Source organism: Arachis hypogaea, chromosome 5 (genome assembly GCF_003086295.3).
Source record: "Arachis hypogaea cultivar Tifrunner chromosome 5, arahy.Tifrunner.gnm2.J5K5, whole genome shotgun sequence".
NCBI lineage: Eukaryota > Viridiplantae > Streptophyta > Magnoliopsida > Fabales > Fabaceae > Arachis > Arachis hypogaea.
In genome coordinates, this window is record NC_092040.1 from 98,207,528 (window position 1) to 98,232,875 (window position 25,348).

The following is a 25,348-nucleotide window of genomic DNA, read 5'->3' on the forward strand; positions in this document are numbered from 1 at the left end:
ATTGCAGATCTTCTTTTTGTGAAAACATCTAATTATTTAGTCATGGTAAAATAAGATAGTAAATTCTTTACCATGTTTAGGAAGACTGAAATCCAACAGACTTAAGGACATAAACAAATGCTATAAATAATCAGTTATAATGTTATATATTCAAAATCAGTAGATGACTACATATGCACTGGCACACAATAATCATGACAATATTAAGGCTTGATTGATTTGTGTTTCATTTTCAATATTTTCTAGTTTCAAGATTTTGTGGTCGAAAAAAGGAGTAAAAATATAAAATGAAAACAGAGTTTTACTTTCCCTGTTTTCACTTTTTCTTTATAAAATTCTAAAATTAGAAAACATTGAAAATAAAAATAGAGAACGTTTTGTCAAACCAAATAAATACTAAACTTACATCACTTAAATTAGGATGAAAGCACCTATGTTGACAGAAATGGTTAAATAAATGTGCAGCAATTTATTAAAATTGCTCCACAAGTTATTGCAGGTTATTCTTGCAAGAGTTACATTTCCAGCAACAATTTCCTCATTGCCAGAGTATACAAACAGTTTAAACACCTCACTGGTAGCAGCTCATTTCAGCTTGTAGGTAATCTTTTCCTCAAAGCTGTTGCGCCGTGCTCTATTAAGATATCACTGCCTTTTCCAAGATTCCAATTCCTGTGATAAACATTTTCAATTTATTGTTGAAGAATCAGATATGAATTCACGCCAACAAAAATTCATGAACCGGACTCCAGGAACAAGAGATACAAAGACTCATCTAATGCATAAGGTGCCGTTAATCTGTAAAATGCAAACTCTCTGGATGAATAAAAATAAGCACACTATAACATCATTCTTAGTCTCATCTTAGTAGATTATTTCACAAATCCAAATCAATGAACTTGTCTTAAGAGGAAAGTCGCACAGTCCTAGTCTATACCTGACAAAATAGACAATGCCATTGACCACACAATAAGTTGATTGGGAACCCAAGTTTTGAATATCGAACTATCTCATCATGCTAACCTGCCATTCAGCCATTCGGGTAAACCATTTTTATGAGGTGCATTTCCATTATCCTTTTAGTCTGAAGGACTCAACAAACATATGATTAATTCTTCAATTGAATCTAAGTTGTACCCTAATTTTAGTTCTCATGCGAAGTATCAGGATCTACCCTTGCATATTCCTGTAAATACTTGCTATTTAAAAGACTATTTCCTACTTTCTCCGCTCCAAAAAGAAATTGATCTTAACTTTAAAGGGACACCAACAGTCGCATATCTAACTTGCATGACAGCACCTTAGGTGTTTGATAGCATGCAATTGATTCCTTTACTTGGTTCACATGCCGCTTTCCTCATATGGAATGGAACTGTGGTGTCAATTTCATTTCGCAGTGTGATCTAATAATTCTTTTAACATAGAAAGTACATATATAATAATCACTTCAGAAGATAATGTTTTTATATGATAATAAATCCTAACAAATGTCTACAAACAGTGCTTATAACAGAAACAAAAATTCTTTAAACATCTTAGGGAATTATTCCAATCCTAGTTAAGTCCCTATAATGATACAAGATACCATGTTCCAATGCAAGCAATTATAGTCAAATAGTTAACCAACCTCATTCACTGAGATTCTCGGTAGAAGTGTCGGTTTCATCCTCATCGACATCCTGTATCTTTGCGATCTCGGCCTGAGCCCTCTCCAATATCTGCTTCTTCTGCAACTCTAGCTCTCTATTGAAATCCAGCCTCATCTTCTCCAACTCCATCATCTGCTGCCTCTTACTATTCTCAATCTTCTCGTATATCTTCCCAAACTTCTGAATCGAATCTGCCAGCACACGAAACGAACTCTCCTCCTCCTCCTCATCCTCACCATCACCACCAACACCACTCCTCCTCCTTGCCGCAGAAGCAACCCCAACCCCAACACCATGACCATCTAAACCATCCTCATCCTCATCACTTTCACTCTCACCGGGACTGTCCCTCATCTCATCAAACCCATTGGACCTACTAAGGTACACCCTTGTGTTCATGAACACATACTCCCCACCATCGACGCCACAAGCGAGACCATACTCCTGCCGTGTCGACGAAGCCATCAACATGTCCATCTTCTTGAAGAATGCCCACTTGCAAGAACCCAAACCCAACTCTTCAACCTTTCCTTTCTCCTTCTTGTACCTTCTCTTGAGCTTATCCAACATGCTCTTGCATTGTGCAACGCTCTTCTCAGCTTTCAATTCGTCAGACACCTTCTCTGCAACGTCAAGCCAATCGTCAGACCTCAAACTTGTCCTCCCAAGTTGCAGGAACTTGTCACCCCAAACCTCAAGCAGCACGAACGTGGCATGCTCTGACCAATCATCGCCGTATGAGTATTTGACACGTGGCGCGAACTCGTATCCCGTCGGAACAGGGGAACCTCCTACCCCGACCTTCCTCTTCTTGAAATACCCGTTTTGGACCCCGTTACCACAGTCGTCGTCATCGTCTTCGTTGTTGGTGTTATCAACGACATCGTTTCCGTAGTTTTCGAATTCGGCGTGTTCTTCTTCGTCGTCGTAATCGTCATCCTCTTGGTCCTCGTAGCGAGGGTTGTGGTGGTGGAATGGGGGTGGTCTAATTGGGTGTTTGTGGCGGTGGGAAGGGTTCTGTCGGTTCAAAGGGAAGGATTTTGGAGGGTACCTTGCGTCGTCTTCCATGTCGTCCATGAAATGGGAACGAAACGAACCCCAATCGAATTTTTTGGTGAATTATGTGAAAAGGTGTGGAATTTGGGGGGATTTATTAGAGAATTGAAATTGAGAAAGTAGAGGTAGAAGGAAAAGTGGAGTAAGAGAGAGATTGGAACGGTTGGGATGAATTGGTTATGGTTAGGGTTTCTGTGTAAAGTGGAATTGGGGATTATTTTTCAGGCTGTTTTCTTCTCACTCTCTCTGTATCTCCCTCTCCAGGTTGGTGGTAAAGAAATGGGCCTGATTTGGGCTAAAGGAAAGCCTGTCTGAAAATGGAGCTATGAGAAATTGGGTAAATAACTGATGGATCTCAGATCAAAGACAACAATAGAGATTGAAGCTTGAAGCTTTCTTTGCATCATATTCGGCCCAAACAAACATGGGTTTGGATACACATTGTAACACAAAAAAAACAAAACTTGTTTCCATGGCTTCACCTGCCTCTACTTCTAGTATCCAATTCCTTCAACCTTCCCGGATAAGAATGTTTAATGTGTATACGCGTAGTATAATAAGTGAGTGTTGTGATGTTATAATACTTTACGCAGTATATACCCATTTTATTCCTTAAAAAATTTCAGATTTGATATTTTAGTCTTTAACTAAAATTAATTATTCGATTAGTCTCTAACAATTAATTCCGTCAATTACTTAGGTCCTTTATTCCGTTAATTCTAACGGAGAACAAAATAGTCCATAACAACTCTAACAAGGAATAAAATGGTCCCTGATCTAATCTGTTTGGAAACGATACTGTTCTCTCTTAATTTTCATCATATCTCATATAACACTAATAGTCTAACACTATAACTTCAAACTACACAATACACACTCTATAAATTTAATGTTCACAAGAAAAAAGATTCTTAACTTGTTCTCAACCAATTCATACTCAGGAAACTAATGCCTATGTCTCTCAATTAGTTGTCGTCTTCGATGGATCCCATGAATCTAGATAGAAAGCCTGATTTGTTAAGACTCGTCGTCGTCGTTGCCATCTCCCTCCTCCTCTGCCCTAACATCTCCATGACCACATTGTCCACCACTTTGATCACTTTCTTCAGCTTCTTCTTCGAACCAATATTTAGTAATCGCTTCAGTTTCCATATGAGCGGCAACGACGACATTGCTCGTTGTAATAGTTTGGATGCGAGGTCGAAACTGTCTGCCAACTTGGACTCCGAGAAAGAAGGAATGAAGCACTCGGTATCTATTTCAAATGAGAATTTGCATATGATGTCGAAGGAGAATCTTTTCATGATGTCCTAATGTCCAACAATCTATATTGCTTGCCGGAGAGTGGAGAAAGGCGTGCCTTTAGAGTAGTTGTGGAACTTGGTCTTGAAGATGTCGTGGACGTTGTTGGGGTTGGAGGTGATATTATCAAAGACGTGGAAGTAGATGTTTTTGGTGAGTGAAGTGCAGATGAGGTAGATGTACTAGTCACAAAGATTTAGGAAGTGTGTGATCCATGACATATTGAGGTAGGTGCGACACGTGTGATAATTACAACATGGCTTAATCTTGGAGTTAAAGAGGAGGAAGGAAAAGATGGAAAAGAAGACTGTGAATGTGAAGAATGAGAGTATAAATGTTAGGGTTATGCGAGATATGATAAAAATCGAAGAAGAACAGTGTCGTTTTCGAATAAAGAGGTCAGGGATCATTTTGTCTCTTGTTAGAGTTGTTAGGGATCATTTTGTTCCATGTTAGAGTTTTCAGGGACCATTTTGTCTTCCATTAGAGTTGATAGAATCAAAGATCTAAATGACTGACGAAATTAATTATTAGGAACCAATTAAATAATTAATTTTAGTTGGGGACTAAAATGTTTGATTTGAAATTTTTTAAGGAACAAAATCAATATATACTCTACTTTAAGATCGAGAACTATTTTATCCATTCTATTAGGAGGGAAAAAAAAGCTCCCTCAAGTAATATAAAGTATACACTATTAAATATGGTGACTAATTTTTTCTAGTGACATTCATCATCTTCCTCTTTTCTTTTTTTAACCATGAAGACGCTCTTGAATTATTCAAACCGCGATAAAAATACATCTGAATTTTATTATCAATAAAAATACTTTTAAATAATTTAAAAACACGATAAAAATATTCAATAATAAATGTATTTTTAAAAAATGGCTTAAGAATTGAATTTTAATACGATTTTTTAAAAGCGTAATTAAAAAAATAAGATATTATTATTTTTAAAATTTAGTAAATTTTTTGCTAAATATATATATTTTTTATTTTTTTAAAATATTATTGGTTGTTAACAAAAAATTATAAAAATAATATATACTTAACAAAAAATCACCAAATTTTAAGGATAATAATATCTCATTTTTCTAATCATACTCGTAAAAAATTGTATCAAAATTCACTCTTTAATGTGTTTTTTAAGAAATACATATTTAATATTAGATAATCATGCAAAAATCTAACATTAATTTTGTATTTCTCAAAAAATACAGTAAAGATTGAATTTTGATACAATTTTTTGTGAGCATGATTAAAAAAATTAGATATTATTATTCTTAAAATTTGGTGATTTTTTATTAAGTATATATTTTTTGTGATTTTTTAAAAATATTATTAGTTGTTAACAAAAAGATTGCAAAAAATATATATATTTAACGAAAAGTCACCAAATTTTAAGAATAATAATATCTCATTTTTATAATTTTACTTGCAAAAAATTGTATCAAAATTCAATTTTTAATATATTTTTTAAAAATATATATTTACTATTGGACATTTTTATCTTATTTTAAAATTATTTAAAAATATTTTTATCGATAATAAGATTCAGGTGTATTTTTATCAATATTTGAATAATTCAAGAGCATTTTTTGTGGTTAATCCTTTTTTTTCGAACACTACAACATTATTTCTCGCTTTTGGCACTTTGTCATTGTGGCCAACCATTGCCATCGGCCAACTACTACTGTCAGTCATCCTAAATTTTAAAATTTTAGACTCAATTTAGATAAACAATTTAATTAAATTCTGTTTGAAAAAATAGGTTAAATAATAAATACTTATATTAAAAATAATTTATAAAATAACATATTTTATATTTGATTTTTTAGTTTTAAAAATATTTATTTTTAAAAAATATGATAAAAAGTTTTTATTATGAAAAATGTCATTTTTTAAACTTTTTTATAAGCACTTAAATAGTTTTTTAAAAAACTGTAATTTAATTTTAAAAATTACACTAAATTTTAATACTACTATTTTTCATAAATTAAAAACTCAAAATTTTTTTTTTAAAACTTTCTAAACATGCTCTCAATCTTAACCCAAAATCTTATGCTTTCCAAAAAATAAGACTAAAAAAATAACTTTTACAATTAAAAATTGATTGATTTTGAGTTTTTGAATATGTGTGTGTGTACTCTAATATTTGAAAAAGTATGCATACTCATATTACATGGATCATTAGAAATACACCAAATGGCAAATTTTCAATAATTTATATGCCTAGTTGTCTAGACATTTTTTACATACAATTGTATCCCCATTAAAAGCTAAATTTAAAAATAAGCCTAAAGAAGTTAAAATTAAAACCAAACCTAATGTTATCATTTGTCCAACGGAAAAAGTCTCGTTTTTCTTTGTCTTTTTTTTTTTTTGTGTCCAGACATATACCAGAAATTAAAAAAAAATTATCCCCGATTTCAAAACTTTAATTTCATCTCCAATGGTGGCAGAATATGACAATGTTATCACTTGGTAAAGGAACTCATAAAGGAGCGAGATTAGACTTTTGTAGAAATAGACGCCATTAACAGTTAAAAATTTGGGAGTTTTGCAGCGATGGGCAAGGAATGGGTGATGAGCTGAGGTTCTTTGTTAATGAAAGAAGCAAGAAGAATAGTGAACATATAAATTAATATTAATTTGGTACTTGGTGTATTATTAGTGATCCATGTAATATGAGTACGCATACTTTCTCAAATATTAGGGTACATACAAGAGCAATCACTATAAAATAATGTTTAATTCGAGTGCCATGTATGCACAAGGCAAGTGGCCTGGCAAGCTTGATTGTGTAACAAATTAATTAAATCACGCGACAGCGCCCCAATGCATAAATGTCTTCATGGAATTGATCACTTCTCACATTTATTACGGATTGCTTTAAATTGGATGCAAACTCAACTACACATATATACCTCAGCTATAAATCATCGCCATATATAGCTAAGCACTATGATAATGCTATAACAATATAATTCACGATTCCTCTCAATAACTAATAATTCCAAATCAATCATTTCATATATAAATTATAGAACAATTTTCGATACTAATACTAATGGGTATTGCTTAGCTTTTCAATCACATCATGCGAGGGTCACCTCCTTCAGTTTTGCAACTCCAACTAATCATTTCTTAGAATATATATATATATATATATATATATATGTGCACTCAAAATTAAGAATGTCATTGAAGTAGTGCATGCCCATATCATACTTTGTTTGACTTGCCAAAAGTTTAAACTGATCCACAATAGTCATTTATTGCCCCATCACTGTCTGCCACCTGTAAATGGTTCCACCACACGGCAAAATTATCACAGTAAAAATATATGTTTCTGCTATGGATACAAGCTAATGAGAAATAATACTTAAACATAGTAATAAATGTATTATATGCTGATTTATTATTTCTCAATTATTAGGATTTACATCCTGCTCAACATTAGATAAGTGGTGTATGAATGAATCGGTTGGAGATATAATTATGGGCGTCCTCTTATTAATTTAAATTAAAAAAAATTTTGCTAGGGAGCTAATGGAGTATTTGTATAATGTATATAATGGGTTATTTATTTAACTCAATATGAATTAAAAAATAAACATCTAGAATAAAATACTATAATTTCTCAAACACAATATACCCATACTATCCAGAATAACCATCTAGGTACTAGTAGGAATAATAAATTTTATATCCTACTGAATCGAACATCCCTAAACCTCCATTATACACATTGTACAAATATTCTATTAACTCTCTATATTTCCTAAAAAAATCATCATATAGTATCAAAACTTTTATAATTGAAAAAGTTAGAGTTTGATACTCGATAAATTCTAAAAGAAAAATTAACATAAAATATATAAAAAAATTTATACAAAAATTCAAGCAAATTTAAGAAGAGATTTTTACTTGAAAATATGTTAAAAATATAATTATTCATGTGTTTCTTCTTATTAACTTAAATTAAAAAAAAGTTTTATAATAAAAATATAATTATTTATCAATCATATTAAGTGTACACAAAAAATTAACTACTAAATCAGTTTCTAGTATAAAATATATATTAAAAATAAATTAAATAATATATATTTTATTCAGTGAGTGATTTTAGTATCTACGTAATAATTTTTTATATAATAAGTATTTATATTTTAATTATCATCTTGCATGCTTGCATTTTCATGACGACCTCTTATATATGCAAGGCTTGTGAAGAGAGAATGTTAGGTTGGTTGGGGCATGTGTGAAGAGAAGTTAATATACCTTAGTAGTAATTGTTACCGCATGTATTCCACTTGCATGCGTATAATAATAAAGATTTCATGATGCATGGTCATCAGCATGGACCACTAACGCTTCAGCATTTGGCAGAGCTAGTAATGATTATTCTTTAGTAGTATGCATGGTATGTGGTTGAATAAGGAAGGAGCTAAGAAAATAGTGGCCAATAATCATGAATGCCTATGTAATAACTTAACCTTATTGCTAGCTGGACGAATATTACAATTACTCTCTCAAGAGAATGAAGATGGTAACTTGTGAGGTTGTAATTAAACCCCACTCTCCTAACCCTCCTACTACACATTAAATACTATTCATATTTTTTTTTATATCTTTCTAATAATATATTATTCCTACGTCTTAATTTCCCATGCATTCTACAACTATATAAATGCATGTATGTATAGCCACTTATTATATAGTCATATTATTATGATGGAGATGATGAAGTTGATTTCGGTGCTTGTTCTTTGTTTGGCCGTGATGGGAATGATGTTACAAAATGTGGATGGAAGGAGCATGATGAAGAAATCAAATAATGAGGATGTGAAGAAGCCTCAATGGTTCTTTGATAGTGTACCTTCTAGTGGTGGAGTAGGCTCAATTGGCGGTGCAGGAGGAGGAGGAGTAGGAGGCCTTGGTGGAGAAGACGGTGGTAGTGGTCTAGGGGGTGGTTTTGGAGGAGGTAGTGGTGGCGGTGGTGGTTTAGGGGGTGATTATGGAGGCGGAGGTGGAGGCGGAATAGGAAAAGGGATAGTTGGTGGAGTTGGTGCATACGGAGGGATTTACAAAGGAATTGGTGGTGGCATTGGAGGGATTGGTGGGGGTGCCGGTGCCATTGGTGGTGTTGGAGGTTTTATTGGAGCCACCAAGAAACAAGTTGAAGCAAATAATAAACCATGATTATCATAACTATTTAGCTAATAGGAACTTCCAATTTTCATAGATTTTGTCATATGATAGTAATAATTATTATTATTATTATTATTATTGTTAGCATTTTAATTAATTTCATGTATGTGTTGTTGATTTTACTTCATATAAGTGCTTGCTTAATTAATCTATATTTTCTTTTCAATGATGATTTTAATGTACCCAATAATAATTCATGTAGCTATATGTATGAGTAATAAGTAAGATATATTTTGTGAGATGGATCTTGTGATAGATGGAGTACGTGTATAATTTATATTACATGAATGGAAGTGAGAATTGTATGTGGCGATTTAACTTTGTAGCATGCATATCTAGCTAGGTTTTGATATTTTAGCTTTTGAAACACATCATCAAGTGCGTGACTTTAAAAGACGAGGAATACTGTAGGCCAACAAATTTTATAATTTATAACCATCAATTAGTTATTATTAGTATTTTTAATAGTATGATATTACATCTAATGATATAAAATTGTTTTTTTTTTCTGGTTAAATACTTGTTAAATTTTAATAAAACTATTGATCCATAAACTTTTTCTTAAAAGATAACTAATTGGATTTAAATTACCTTACTCTACTCAACATAATACATATATATGGTGAAAAAAAACGTTAGTATCATCAACGGCATCTAATCAAATCTTGGATTCGTGATATAGTTAATTAGCTCACTCATTTATATAAATAAGTGGTAAAAATTTCAATTTAACTTTAATTGAATTAGTCCTTATTTTATCGAGTTAAGAGATACAATGCAAATTTTAAAATATCAATGACATTTCTGAAATTAAGTGTACAAAGCTATGATCTCAGCAGCAGATGCAGGACACTCACGAACATGTTATGTGGATTTTTGGGTAAAAGTTATGGAATCAACTCACCTATAAGTTAATATGTAGTGCAGGAAATGGAGTTGTATTGTTAAGATCACAACAGCAAAACAGGTTTGTTGAAGAACACGCTAAGATTGCAGAACTGAAACAGAGAAAGAGGATGATGAATGAGAGAGAATTGATGAAGTGAAGTAAAGTTGTATTATTGATGTGCATTAGAGACACAGGATCCTCTTATATACAAGCTGAGCTACTTCTTCTCACTATGTATATACACAAGCATAACTATCTAACTCTAACTAACTCTCTTAGACTCTTTTTGTTGGTGCTTGTTATTAGTGCTCTCACCAACTCAAATTGTGTTGTTCATTTGTTTGTGATAGTGTAATTAGTGTACATATTAATTAGCCTTCGGTATATATATATTTACTAGAGTTAACCAACTAAATTAGTCATCATTTTTTTAACTCATTCTTTTATTTATATACAAACTTTTTCGTTATATTGATTGTGGTGAGATTTATCACTGTACCAAAACTGTGCAGCTCATGTCCTTCTTCTTTCATCATCTATTTTTTTCCTTTTCTAATCACATTATCTTCGCTGGTAATAAATTCAGAAAATTTTGACATTGAAAATAAAATATGTATAACATAGTAATAATAATTTTTATAATAAAAATATTATACATATATAAAAATTGACTATTAAATTATTTATTAACCATTATATATTTATGTATAAATACATATATTATTCAACGCATTTTTAATATGCATTTTGCATTTTAATATATATTCTATACAGACAATTATTTTCTATGTATATATAATATGATTATTGCTATAATGATATTTGTTATTGTAAAATATAATTAATCTTTAAAATATTTAATTTACAAATTAAAAAATTAAAACTAATTTTAAAAGAAGATAATAATACTTTTTCGTTCAAATTGATTTCTGAAAAAGAACATCAATTTTATTTAAATTGAGAATTAATTATTTTAATAAATATTTAATATAAAATTTTTAAATTAATTATTAATTACTAAAAATTAAATAAAAAATTATTATAAAATTAAATTTAATAATTTAATAAAAATAAATAAATATTATTATCGTATACTCCTAAAAAGATTTTAAATTATAATAGAGTCACTCACTCCCACGACAATATACATAAATTTATTCTGATCTTCACACATTCTCATCCAGCTCTAGCATTCATGACTGAGCTTTTTCACAAGTCGTCATGTCGGTGTATATATTATTTGAATGAAAAAGAGAGACAAATAAAAGAGAAAATGTAATAAGGAGCATGTAATAAATAATCCAATTTTAGTGTCTTGACGACAAAAGGTCCAAATTTATTTAGAGATGCTTCTCAAGTGGCCTTACTGTTTTGGCGTCTGAAGAAATTAACAAATCAAAAGCAGCATAATTGGGACTAAGTTACTTGCCTAAAAGGTTCCAACTTTCACGCGTTACAACATGATATCTTCAAATACCCTACAAAAAAAATAATAAGTCAAGAAGTATGTAATAATTTTAAGTGGCAAGATTGTTTCTTGCATTATTTTTTCCCTACATAACACATCTCCCACTGATTAAAATACGTGTGATTTGAATAACTTCGTTGAAAAATCACTCCTAATTGACGTGTCATTCCCAGCCAAATAACTAGAACAAAATAAACTTGAAGACGCCTCTTTGAAGTTCTTGCCTAAATGGGGATTGAAAATCCATTATTTTCCATTTTTATTCCTTGTGAATGCAGATTATGATACTGTCTTTTTGAGTAGTGGTTCATGTTTTGGACTTTTAATTTCTATCCTAAGTAAACTAGTCGTGTTAGTTTTATCTTGTTATCAGTTTATCAATCAATAAGATTCTTAAAGATGTCAGTTAGGAGATTTCATCAATAGTCAAGGATGTGAAAACCGCACCAGTTAATAAACCAGCTAAATAGTTGAATTAAAAATTTAATAGTTTAACTGTAGTTGAATTTAACTAAATAATATAAAAAAAATATTATACAATTATTATAAAATATATCCTTTTTTTTCTTATTTATCATGATGTTAGAATAATTAAAGTTGTGAAAACCATATTGGTTAATAAACTAATTAAATAACTGATGATTTAAAAATTTAATGGTGGTTTAACTGTAATTGAATTGTGATTCAATCGAATTAACTAAAAATATTTATTTTATAATATATATATATATATATATATTTCGTTTATTTATCATGATGTTAGAATATCATTATTAAATTTTCATTTTATACAATTGAGTTTAGAGTCAAATATCTTATATGTTGTTAATTATATAAAAAAATAAAATTCTACATTTCGTTTATTTTTTTTTTATTTTTATCTATTTTTGTATTTGTTCAATTTAGTCCTTATAACCAGTTGACAGCAGATCACATGCTGATATGTCAAGTAACGTGTCTACATGTCTTTGTCTCATTCGTAATACAGACAAATTGTCCTTGAGTCCCTTAATTTCTCAATCGTCCAACGTGATACCTCCACCGCTTCTTCCACTTCCTCTCTGCCGCCACCTCCTTTCTCTCCCTCTAAAACTCTCTCTCCCTCCACCTAAATCCTCGCCATCATAAAAACCTTTGTCTCCAATCCAAAATGAAGCACAAAAATTGGTTGGATCAGAAGGAAGAAACTCTCATATCAAAGTACTCTAAAATACTCTACTCTAGCACCATCACTAAACTCAAGACTCGCAAAAAGAAGTTCAAATTCATCGCCGACCACATCAACTCCCTCCACCACCACCACGATCCCACCACCTTCCCTTTCGAGTTCTGATGATAATATTATTGATAAAGATGATGATTGTGATGAGGATGATGAAAAGTGTGAGTGAGGTGGTGATGATTTTTTATGATGATTCTGGAGAGGAAGTGAGGCAGATTAGGGGCGTTAGGGTTAGGATTTTGGAGTTGAGGGAGGCGGTGACGATGAGCAAGGAGAGGAGGAGGGAGAAAGAGTTTCAGAGGAAGAGGGAGGAGGTGACGATGAAGAGGGAGCAGGAGAAGCAGAAGAGGGATCACGCTGGACAGTTGAAGAGAACAGGGGGCGATTGTCCATATTAGGAAGAAGACAAAGTCACGTGGACATGTTACTTGACACGTCAGCATGTGACCAGCTGCCAACCAGTTGCAGAGGCTGGATTAAACAAATACGAAGGTGTGTGGGAACCGATTTGTATTTTTATAATTGTTAGGGATTGCAATGTCTATCGGATAAATAATTAGGGGTCGAAAAAGGCTTAAATATACTCTAATAATATTTAAAATTCCATCAGAATATAAATAATATGATAAATTAATTATTTAAATTTTTATTCAAATATGATGCTTTATATTTAATTTATAAAAATTTATTTCATGTATTTAATAGGTATTTAATTAGACTTATTATACAATTAATTATGAAGGTATAGAATAAAATCAACCAAGATAAAAAGCTTTTAAATTGAAGTGAATTTTTTAAAAAACAATATGAAGATATGATTTATGTGGATGAGAACAGGCTTTTAGCATGAGCACTGGCGCTGTTACGAGCCTTCCCCACTTCTCTCACAATCTCATCTCATGATATGTCCACTCCACACTCTGTGCAAAGCTATCATCTTTTTTCAGTTTTTATGCAACTACTTTTGTCCCTTTACCATCTCTTCAAAAATCTTAGGTTTTAGAATTGTTTTAGGCTGCATCTTCTTCCCCTGAATGGTTGTATTTGGCCGTGTATTAGGTAAAATTTTTGAAACCCATAAAACTGTGGGAGAACAAACGGACGATTAGTTCATGCGTCTGAGTTCTATAAATCGTGAGTTTTATCCTGATTTAACATTTTAGTTTGAATAAATATCCTTTTTGACCCCTAACCATTTACCTATAGGACATGTCGCCCCCTAATCATCCCTGAACCCCTAAACGAGCCTCATCTTGAAGAGGAACTGGACAAGCCATCCCCTATAAACGGTTAGCAGAAAGTTGCCCATATGATGTGTCAGTTTGTGCGTGATATGGCAGATGCTAGTGCCACATCATAAAGGAAAATTGATATAGAAACTAATCCGTCCCTACACAAATACCAAATGTCGTCACAGGGTGAGAAAAGTATAAGAGACATTGAACTCTTTAGTTCTTTATTAATATCCTTCGTTTACTCATATATTCACAAAAAAAGTCCTAAAACTTTGTTTTCCTCCTTCGTTTTCTTCCAAATTGTGGTGACATTATTGCATGTGGTATTTCTGGAGACGATACGTTGACAGAAGTTGAAAAGGACCAACAAGGTTAGTTGTTAGTTTCCCACATTCATACTCTTCCTATTTTGCTTTTTGTTCTGTTATGATGAACTCGTTTGATGAACTAGAGAATGCTTTGGATTGTTTTGATGAGTGGTTTTTGTTCGAAACTAAGTTAACTATACAATTGTAATGTCTTCATAAAATTCTGTGGTGAGCTAGGTTTCATGTATTATTATCTGTACAAGCTAGAATGCAATATGTAATCTTGATTAGTATATTCTATTTATTTTACTAAGTGGTTTTTTATGTCTATTGGTATCTTCTATTGAGAGTTTGTTAAATAATTTAAATGAAATATTGTGTTATTTATGCAGATGTCCATTTTTGTTGTTCTTATGTTCAATCATGGTGGAAGGTTCGAAAGAACTATGAATGGTGAGTTATGCTATAAAGATGGAAAAGTAGAGAAATTTTCTCCAATGAATGTGAATTTCGTCAATAAGAAGGATTTGGAAGAGCTGTTCATAGGGGTTAGGATATTTGGAGTATAAAGCCATGTTCTAGCATGATCCAACTGTGCTGGTGTTTGAAAATGGGTTGCATGTGCTCACTGGTGACAAGAAAATAAATAAAATGTGTGACTTTACGCTTAGACACAACCTAAAAGAATTCTTTTTATACTTTGATCATCTGGTGGATTAGCCTTGTATTCCTGGAAATAATGTGGTGGTGGAAGACCTTTTTGAAGATGATTCTTTACAGGAGGTAGCTTCTTTTCATAATGTTCCTTTGGAGGAGACTCAATCATCATCTTCATATAATTCTTATGAGAGTGCCGAGGATAATGCTTATAAGCCTCCACTTCCTAGGTATGAGAGTGATAACAGTGAGAAATCTCTAATACCTGAAAGCAGAATGGAGAAAAAAAAACCTAAATCACCATTCAACACTAAAAAAATGAGGTTATCAAGGAGATACACTGGGGCCAGGAGGAAGATGCATATTTTGAATGGAGATAATGAAAGTGGAGATGGCAGTGGAGTTGGCACTAAACATGGTAGTGGGGCTGATAGTGGAATCAAACTTAATAAAAGTAAAGGTTCTGGGTTAGACCAAGCCCAATGAAATGTAGCTGAACATAGGCCTCAAAAGAAGGCTATGAGAGGCCTAATTGTTGTAGGTGTAGACTCTTGACCGTGATGAGGTGTATAACTATAAATCTAAGGAATTTGACACCGCTGTTGACTCAGATGAGAAGGGTCCACAGGGTCCAAATTTTAATAAAGATACTACATATGGAGATGTGAAGAATATGTTTGTTTCGGATGGGAGGGACTACATTTATATCAAAAATGAATCTGAGAGAGTCAGCCAAATGTGCAGAAATATAAATTATTATGAGCAAAATATTTGAAATCAAGACATTAAATAATGAACACACATGCGGTAGAGACTATAGGAGTAATCTAGTTTATAGAAAATGGGTTTGTGAGAAGTTAGTGAAGATGTTGAAGACAAAACCGAAGCTGACACCTAAGGAAGCAATGAAGTATATGAAGCAAGAGTATAACGTGCAACTAAATGGTAAGATGATAACAAGAGCTATAAAAATTGTTAGGAAAATTGTGCTTGGGAATGAAGGTGAACAATTTGAAAAAATAAAAGAGTATCTAGTGGAACTTCATAAAAGCAGCCCGGGGAGCACCCGGGAATCAACCCATTGCCACAAGATCTATCGTCATTTGAGATTGTATACATCAATTTAGATGCATGTAAGAGGGACTTCAAAAGTAGGATGCATGTCACTCATAGAATTAAATGGGTATTTTTTAAAAGGTTATTATGGAGATCAGCTCTTGTATGTGGTTGCACAAGACGCAAACAATCATGTATTTGTAATTGCTTACGATGTGGCTAGGACCGAAAACATAAATAATTGGAGGTGGTTTCTGAATTACTTAACTAATGATCTACAAGTATCTATGTTATTTGGTTGGCACATAAAGTCTGATTAGCAAAAAGTAACGCATACACTTCAAATTGTATTTGTCTTATTGTTCACCTATTACATTTGTCTTATTGTTCGCTAGTTGCATTTGTCTTTTTTATAACTAATTGCATTTGAGTTTTTATTAACTAATTGTATTTGATTTTTTTGTTAACTAATTGCATTTAAACCACTGTATTATAAATGCACTTGAGCATTTGTTAACTAATTGGAATTGATTTTTTTTGTTAACTAATTGCATTTTAACCATGGTGTAAAATCTAGAATTTTTGAAAAATTTTATTATGAATCAATTTTAATTTATTTATTTATTAAAAATTTTAATTTCAAAAATTATTTTATTAAAATTAATTAAATCAAATTTTGATTATTAAATTAAAATTTTTATTTAACTTTATAATTATTGGATAATTTTCATATTTAAATTATAAAATTTAGTAATTGTAAAATAATAAAAATTTTATATGTGTTGATTTAAAAAATTGAGATTTGAATTTTAATACTTTCATTTTTATGAATAAATAAATTATATTATCCCTAATTCTTGGATTAGAGTATTTATTTAAAAATAATTTATAAATTGATGAACAGATAGTAATTTAATATATAATTATTATTGGATTAAAATTGATTTTCAATTATATATTATTTCTACTTTTCTTAAAACTACCCCTATATGGTTATACCTAATTTTTACCAAAATCTTAATTTTCACTACACTCAAAACACACTTTTTTTCTTTACCCAAACCCTAGTGGTCACTTCCAACCCCCCTTTCGTCACTCTCTCAATGAAAACACACGCTAAACAAACACACTCACACACACACGGAGAAGAAATTTGAGGAAGAGATAGCACCGACGGAAGGGAGGAAGAGAATCGCTGGTTTGGTGCCACCGTCGCAGTCGCATCCTGCCACCACTTTCACCACGAAGCCGCCGAACTTAGCTGAGGAAGAGAGGGATCGAACGGGCTTTGAGGAAGAGTGTTGCGCGAGAATGAAGAGGAAGAGCGCCGTCGCAGGCTAGCCGTCGGGGGAGCTGCTGCTGCAAGCTCACGTCGCCTGCCCATCGTACCGTCATTGCCCACGCCGCCATCGCCTTGCCATCGCCGAGGAGAGGAAGGAAGGAGCTGCTGCAGTGGTTGTTGTCGTGTTCTTGGTCGCCGCTGAACTCGCCGTCGCAGAGGAGGTAGTGGCACGAGGGGAGAAGGTCGTGGAGGAGGAGGAACCGTCATTGCCAGAGGCTGTTGTCATCGCTGCTCGGGGTCGTGGTGGTCACATGCCACCGCTGATGGAGTTTGCTGGAGCTCTGTCACCGTTATGCTCTTTGGGAGTTGTCACCGGAGTTGCCGCAGCTCCATTCTTAGTTCTTTTTTGGTATAATAAATGTCTCTGCTCCGAAAATTCTTACTGTCGTTCTGTTATAAGTTATTGAGGATTTTGTAACATTGATGTCATAGGGTTGAGTTTTGAATCTTGCATGACGCGTTTGATGACTGTCGTTGACTGTGGAGATGGTCGGATTTGATGTCGCTGCTGCAAAATCAGAGTTTTAAGTGTTTTGTCACGTAGTTAAGTCGCGAACGAGGTAGGGGCACTTTCATTAAACTCATTTTATTCCCAAGAATTGTTATAAATCGATATTGATGCGAATAACATATTTTTTGTGATTATGTGAGTCTTATGGATTGAATAGAGTTGCCTTGAATAATGTGATTTCTTGCTTGATTGGTTTATCGATATATGGAAGATGTTTAGTTGGATTTTGAGATTGATTTAAGGTTGTTATGATGATGATTAGATTGTGACTGTTTCTGATTATTAAGTTGGCGTTGTGGTTGTGAATGAAAGATTGATTTGAAAATCTGATTCGTATGTTTTATTAAAGAATGATTTGAGGTTTGGAAAATAATTTGGTTTCAGAAATGAATTGAGATTTGAAAATGAATTGATGTTAGAATTAGTTTGATTTTGGAAATTATTTGGTATTAGAATTGGTTTGATTTTGAAAAAATGATTTAAGACTTGGAAATGGTTGGGTTTTGAACCATTGGAAAAAGGTTGACAAATGGTTTGGTTGGGACCCTTGAAGGGTGATAATAGTCCAAATTTTAAAAGAGATGCTGTCAAAATTTCTATAAAAATTGGAAATTTGGTTTGGAGTGTTATTTAGAAAAGTTTGGATTTAACAATTATATTATTTGATTTCTATTTATTAAGAAAAGAAATGAAGTATGTTTTGAGTTTAATTTAGTTAAGAAAAGAATTACATTATTTTGAATTTGATTTACCAAAGAAAGGTTTATGTTTCGAGTTTGAATTATCTAAAACATAAATTATGTTTTGAGTCCCTTTCAATATGAAAACGTTCTGTTTTAAAAAGTATTTAGTGAATTTAAAATAAAATATTTTCTCAAGTCTTTTGAAAGAGATTTAAAATAGAAAATGGTTTATGAGCTTGAAAGAACTTGACATATGAAGATGACTATGATGAGTTGGTAGTGTGTCGGGTGATGCATGAGCATTATTTCTATATTTTCTTATTATTTTAGATAACTTTATTGTGTTTTATTTATATTTTAGTGTTTGAAATCTATTTGGATGCTATTTTGAGGCACATTGTGGTTTTATTAATTTCAGAAAAGATTTGGGTGAGTTTGACAGAGTTTATGCAGAAGAAAAAAGAAGAAAGTAGACACTGTCAACCTTACTTCCATGCACTCCAATGAGCATAACTTGAGCTAAAGAGATCCAATTGATGCAGTTCCAGTGGCATTAGAAAGCCAACTTTCATAGTTTTTCAACGATATACAATAGTCTATACTTTTCTTCTGGCATCACGATACTAAATACAATGATTTGGCGTTTAGCGCCATGTGCCTCGTAACCAGTGCCCATGCCACTGTCTCGTGGGGCGCTAAACACCGAGCCTGGCGTTTAGCGCCAGGAAGACAGCAACAACTAGAAGCTTACTACCTCCAGGGGTGCTAGCACCAATAGTGCGGATCCAATTTTAAGGAAAGGGCTTCATTAATTAGATTTGTGTCGTATTTATCTTATTTTATTTCGTTTTAGTTATTTTTATTCCCAAACACAATCTTTTTGGCTTTAGTAGTGATTATTCTATTTTATTTTCAAATCAAGTTAGGTTAGATATAAAAGGAAAAAGATTTAGCTCTTCGCGCTCTCTTCTCTTTGACCTCATTTAGTTTTTCACACACTTTTGAACCCTAGCTTTTCTTTGAATTATGAGCAATTAAACCTCCCTGGTTAAGGTTAAGAGTTCTGTTTATTCTATGGATTAAAACTTTTATCAATCTATTTTTATTAATGTATTGATTTAAATTCAAGGATTACTTTTGTTCTTCATCTTATAAATTTGAGTGTATTGGAAAATAACACTTGTTCTACATGAATTCTTGTTGATTCTTGGAAAAGATACCTCACTTGAATACTAGCTTGAAAGTAATTTCCTCCTAAACTGCTAATTGCCTGGACTTAACAGGATACGCGATATATAATCCTCTTATATTTGGATAATTAGGGTTTTTGTGGCTAATAAACTAAAATTGAACCTAACCCTCTGATCTATATTAAGTGCCCTAGGAATTAGTGGTTGATTAGGTTAGAGGAGACTAAATCACTAAGGAATTAGAGTCTAGCCAATTACAGTTTTCCATGAATTGAATCTTGCATGATTAAAATAATTGGTAAGAAATCTTAATCCGAAAAATAAACATCTCTGAAACCTTAGCTGTTCTCTCACACATTTTTTTACACCAATTTTACTATTTGCTTTCTTAATCACTGAATTACAGTTTAATATTTCTGAACTACAAAACACCAATTTCTTCTTGTCTGACTAAGTGAATCATTCAATTATTGTTGCTTAGGCTATCAATCCTCCTGGATTGATCCTCACTCACCTGAGGTATTACTTGGTATGACCCAGTGCACTTGCTGGTTAGTTTGTGGTTTTGAAATCTACACCAAATTTTTGGCGCTATTGCTGAGGATTGACTGTGATTAACAACTACCCGTTGTTTGATTGCTTAGATTATACATTTTTGCTTTAAAATCTTATTTAATTTTGTTCTTGATTTTCGAAATTTAAGCTTTCACTTATTTAAAAAAAATTTCCTTAATTTTTCAAATTAAGTTTGGTGTCCCCTTAGTCGTTTCTATTTTATTTTTCCTAACTATTTTCCTCCATTATTTTCAAGTTTTTTCTTGCTTATTTCTCTTTACTATTTTTGAATTTGTTGGCTTGATTTCTTTAGTGATTTTCAAATTTCTAGTACCAATTATTTCTTTTATCTTATTTTATTTATTTTACTCAGATTACCTCATCGAGAATTCTCTTCACTATGACGTAGAGATTCCTACTTCTTTTTGTTTTCTGTTTGTTTATGAGCAGGAACAGGAACCAAGAACCTCTTCTAGACTTTGATCTTGAGATTGAAAGAACTTTGAGAAGGCGTTTACAGTAGGCTAGAGCTTATAAAGCCAGTGAGAATCTCAAGAACAATTTTGAAAAGGAAGTTGAAGAGTTCACTATGGAACCCAACAACAACAATGTTGTTAATCCTCATGTTCTCAATGGTCCTAATATTCTTGAGCAACCTAGAAGGACGCTTGGGTTATACACTGCTCCTAGTCCCAATTTCTATGGGAATAGTATTGTTGTACCTCCTGTGGCTTCTAACAAGTTTGAGCTGAAGTCTTAGCTCATTACTTTGATGCAAAAGAATTGCCAGTTTCATGAACTCCCACAGAAAGACCCAAACTTGTTTATCTCTAATTTTATGTAGATTTGTGATACTGTGAAGACAAATGGAGTTCATCCAGATGTCTATAGCTTACTTCTCTTTCCGGTTACTGTACGAGACAGAGCCAAGCAGTGACTTGATACACATCCCAAGGAGTGCTTGGATACTTGGGATAAATTGGTTAATAGATTCTTAACCAAGTTCTTTCCACCTCATAAGCTGACTAAGTTAAGGATATATGTTTAGACTTTTAAGAAGAGAGAATGTGAGTCTTTTTATGAAGTTTGGGAGATGTACAAGATGATATTCAGTAAGTATCCTCCTGAGATGTTTTCAAACTGGATTCAGTTACAAATTTTCTATGATGGAGTTACTGAGGCCGCTAAAATGTCTCTGGATAATTCTGCAGGCAGATCTCTTCACATGAGAAACACTCCTGAGGAAGCTCTTTATTTGATTGAGATAGTTGCTAACAACCAATATCTATATTTTTTTGAGAGGACCTCTGTGAGAAAAGGAGTCATGAAATTAGATACTTTGGATGTAATTTTTGCTCAGAACAAGGCCATGTCTCAACAGATTAATGCTATTACTCAACACTTGAGTGGAATGCAAGTCTCAGCTGTCAATACTCAAGATACATCTTATGACATAAGTGGTGGCATCCCTCAAGGTTAGAGTTATGATTTTGGTCAATTTTTCTCTGAACAGGTTAATTACATGGACAACTCCTCTAGACCCCCCCAAACAATGATCCATTCTCAAATATTTATAATCCGGGGTGGAGGAATCATTCTAATTTTGGTTGGAAAAATCAACCACAGAGGCAACAGAATTTTGGCAACAATAACAATCAGGACCATCAGAATAATTTCAATCAAAGTAATTTTAACAACAATAATCCACCATCCAGTTATCAGAAGTCCCCTGACTTGGAATCTATAGCTGCAGAGCTCTCCAATGGTACTCTTAGTTTTATGCAGAAAATCAGAGCTTCACTTAGGAACTTGGAGGTTCAGATGGGTCAGCTAGCTATAAGAGTTGCTGAAATTGATCAGAGGTCCACCAATACCCTTCCTAGTGACACAATTTCAAATTTATGAGAGGAGTGTACGATTATCACCTTGGTAAGTGGACCAGTGGCAGGTGAGGAAGCACAAGTTACGGAGGGACCGGTTGAAAAAGAAGCTCCGGAGAAGACTGAAGATGCTGTAGTACACGCCCCTCTAAGGCACCCGGATAACCCCTTTTCGGTTGATCTTGAGCAATATCCGGCATTCCTAAAGCACCTTAATACAATTCAAAGATGCCATATCCTCAGAGGCTTCAAAAGAAGACCAAGGACAAGTAGTTCTCACAGTTTGTGGAAGTCTTCAGAAAGTTACAAATCAATATTCCTTTTGCCGAGGTTTTGGAGCAAATGTCTCTCTATGTCAAGTTCATGAAAGAGTTGCTATCCAAGAAAAAGCCTTTAAAGGGAGATGAGATGGTGGTCCTGATAAAAAAATATAGTGCCATAATTCAGAGTAATTTACCAAGGAAGATGCCTGATCCAGGAAGCTTTCAAATTCCATGTACTATTGGGAGCACAACCTTTAAGAAAGCTTTGTGTGATATAGGAGCAAGTATCAATTTATTGCCCTTGTCTGTGATAAAAAAGTTACAAATCAAAGAGAAATAACCAACAAGAATAACATTACAAATGACAGATAAATATTTGAAGCATGCACATGGAACGGTAGAAAATATCTTGGTCAAAATGGGTAAGTTCTTCCTCCCAGTAGACTTTGTAATTCTTGACATGGGAGGATGATGAAAACACTTCTATCATCCTAGGAAGACCATTTCTACCCACTGGGAGAGCTCTGATTGGTGTGGAAAAAGGTAAATTGATGCTAAGGGTGCATGATGAGCATTTGATCTTCAATGTTTTTAATCCCATACATCACTCAGATGAAAATGGCAATTGCATGAAGACTAAGTTCACTGATCCAAATATCTAAGAATCCCCTGATGAAGCAAAACAGAGTTTGCAGCTTAAGTCTCCTTTAGTAGGAATCAATATAATTTTCTCTGATATCAAACCTAATTTTGGTGTTGGGTATGCGTCATCCACCAAGAAGAAAGTTCCCAAGAAGAAAGTGCCAAGGGGATGGAGAAACAAAAAGTTCCCCATTGAAGGTTTCTCCCCATGGTTGAAGATGGTGTTGACTCGTAATCTAGTATTGCCCTATACAGTAAACATGATCCTCTCTCTTGAGAATATTGAGCTAATCCATGAGTACACAGGGAGACGATTCACAGTGAGAGGTGAGGAGTTGAAGCATTATGATCAACTGCTGCCTTAACAAGAAATCAACCATCAAGCTAGTGACGTTAAAGAAGTACTTGTTGGAAGACAACCCAATCTTTAGTATCCTTTGATTTTATATTCATTTTGGTTGTATTTAGGTTATTATGGTTCTTTATAGTTTTCCTTTGTTTTACATGTGTTTTGGTCATGCAAAGTGTTTATAACAGGAACATGTGCAATCAGAAGAATATTCAGAACACTCTAGAGGGAATTCAGTTCGGATGCCTCGGCGCTAAACGCCGCGAGTTGGCGTTTGGCGCCAAAAAGCACGTATTTCGAGGATAGCCCACTGTGGAGGGGCGCTAAACACCGAGCCTGGCGTTTAGCGCCAAGGTGCATGCATTTCAAGAATTTGCCACTGTGATGGTGGTGCTAAACGCAGCTACATGGTGTTTAGCACCAAGGGCTTTATTACCCAGTATGCGTACGCACATACTTGTGTTTGTACGCACAAAAAAAATTAATTCTTCTTGCTCTTATATTACTCCCTTTTTTATCTTTTCATCTGTTTATATTATCATCAATGGCACCAAATGGAGGTGAATCATCCTCACAGAGGAGTGAGATGGCCACCAGAATAACTGAGATGGTTGAGTTTTTTTTCGTTCTTACCCCCTCTTTCTTGTTCGTATTTTATTATTTTCTATTTTCTGTTGCTTATTTTTTGTCCTTTGCATGATTTTCAATATTTTTAGTCTTTTAACTTTAGTCAGTTTGTTTAGTTGTATTTATTTCTATTTTTATAAAAAAAGTGTCTCTTGTACCGCTCACTAAACTTGAATTAAAAAAAAAGAAGAGGAAAGTGGTGTAATACATGAGTGGTTGAGTTATATATAGATTTGTCTTATTTAAATTGATGTGGTGGTATTTATCTGTGATTCTGAATGCATGAAAAGAATAGTGCATAATTGATCTTGGAGTTAAGGTTCTTAATTCTTGAGGTACAGGAATTTAGAGAAGTATTATGAATTGTCTAAATTAAACAAGAAATTGATCTTTGAAGAAAAAGAAACAGCAAAAAAATAAGAAAATAAAATAAACAAGGCCCAAAGCTCTGAGCATCAATAGTTAGGAAGGTTAAGTGTGATGAAAAGCTCAAAAGAATTGTTTTCCTAGCCATATGCTTGTGGTGTGAATGTGTCAAGTAAAGATTGAGACTGAGCACTTAGAATCAAAGTCAAGTGCAAGTAAAGAGTATGCCAAACGCTCTGAGCACCACTGACTCGAAAAAATTTTAAAAGAAAAAAATCAGAGCTCAAAGAGTTCCCCAGTTAAGTTCTTGTGGTGTTTTTGTGTCAACTAAACCTTGAGACAAAACATTTAGAGTCATGGCTAGGCTCAAGATGCAAAACACCAAGAAAAGAAAAATAAAATGCTGTGTTCAAGGATTAGTCAGAGGTCAAAAAGAGAATTCATAATATTATCCGGGTTCTAGTTCCGAAGGACATTAATATTTTCGAGTTTCAAAGGATAGTGAGACGCCGAAACTATTCAGGATTACAGTGTCATTAACCCCACTCAGAGAAAAGACAGGAGTTTAATTGAAAACCTCAATTCTTAGGCTAATCGACTTCTCAGTTTTATATTTATTCTAGTTGCTTGAGGACAAGCAACAATTCAAATTTGCTGTTGTGATGTGTGAGCATCTTTTTTATATTTTCTTATTATTTTAGATATGAATTTATTGAGTTTTATTTAAATTTTAGTGTCCGAAGCCTATTTGGATGCTACTTTGAGGCGCATTGTGGTTTTATTAATTTCAGGAAAGATTCGGGAAAATTTGACAGAGTTCGTGCAGAAGAAAAAGAAGAAAGTGGACGTTGTCAGCCTTGACCTCCTCGCACACCAATCAAT

At 33.2% G+C, this 25,348-nt stretch overlaps 1 protein-coding gene and 2 long non-coding RNA genes across 3 annotated transcripts; 2 read left to right on the forward strand and 1 right to left on the reverse strand.

Annotated features, from left to right (window-relative positions):
* Nucleotides 1-121: 121 nt before the first annotated feature.
* Nucleotides 122-3,165, reverse strand: LOC112802166 (trihelix transcription factor ENAP2). The gene is made up of 2 exons (XM_025845260.3): nucleotides 1,628-3,165; nucleotides 122-672 (listed from the first exon to the last, which is right to left on the reverse strand). Exon 1 carries the CDS (start codon nucleotides 2,724-2,726, stop codon nucleotides 1,629-1,631), a length of 1,098 nt encoding a protein of 365 aa, XP_025701045.1. The 5' UTR covers nucleotides 2,727-3,165; the 3' UTR covers nucleotides 122-672; nucleotide 1,628.
* Nucleotides 3,166-13,650: 10,485 nt separating this feature from the next.
* Nucleotides 13,651-16,400, forward strand: LOC140184607 (uncharacterized). The gene is made up of 2 exons (XR_011881704.1): nucleotides 13,651-14,408; nucleotides 14,738-16,400. It is a non-coding gene; the product is annotated as an uncharacterized lncRNA (long non-coding RNA).
* A 677-nt stretch (nucleotides 16,401-17,077) lies between these two features.
* LOC112802169 (uncharacterized) lies at nucleotides 17,078-24,296 on the forward strand. The gene is made up of 3 exons (XR_003202213.3): nucleotides 17,078-17,749; nucleotides 17,833-17,960; nucleotides 19,013-24,296. It is a non-coding gene; the product is annotated as an uncharacterized lncRNA (long non-coding RNA).
* The last annotated feature ends 1,052 nt before the right edge of the window (nucleotides 24,297-25,348 follow it).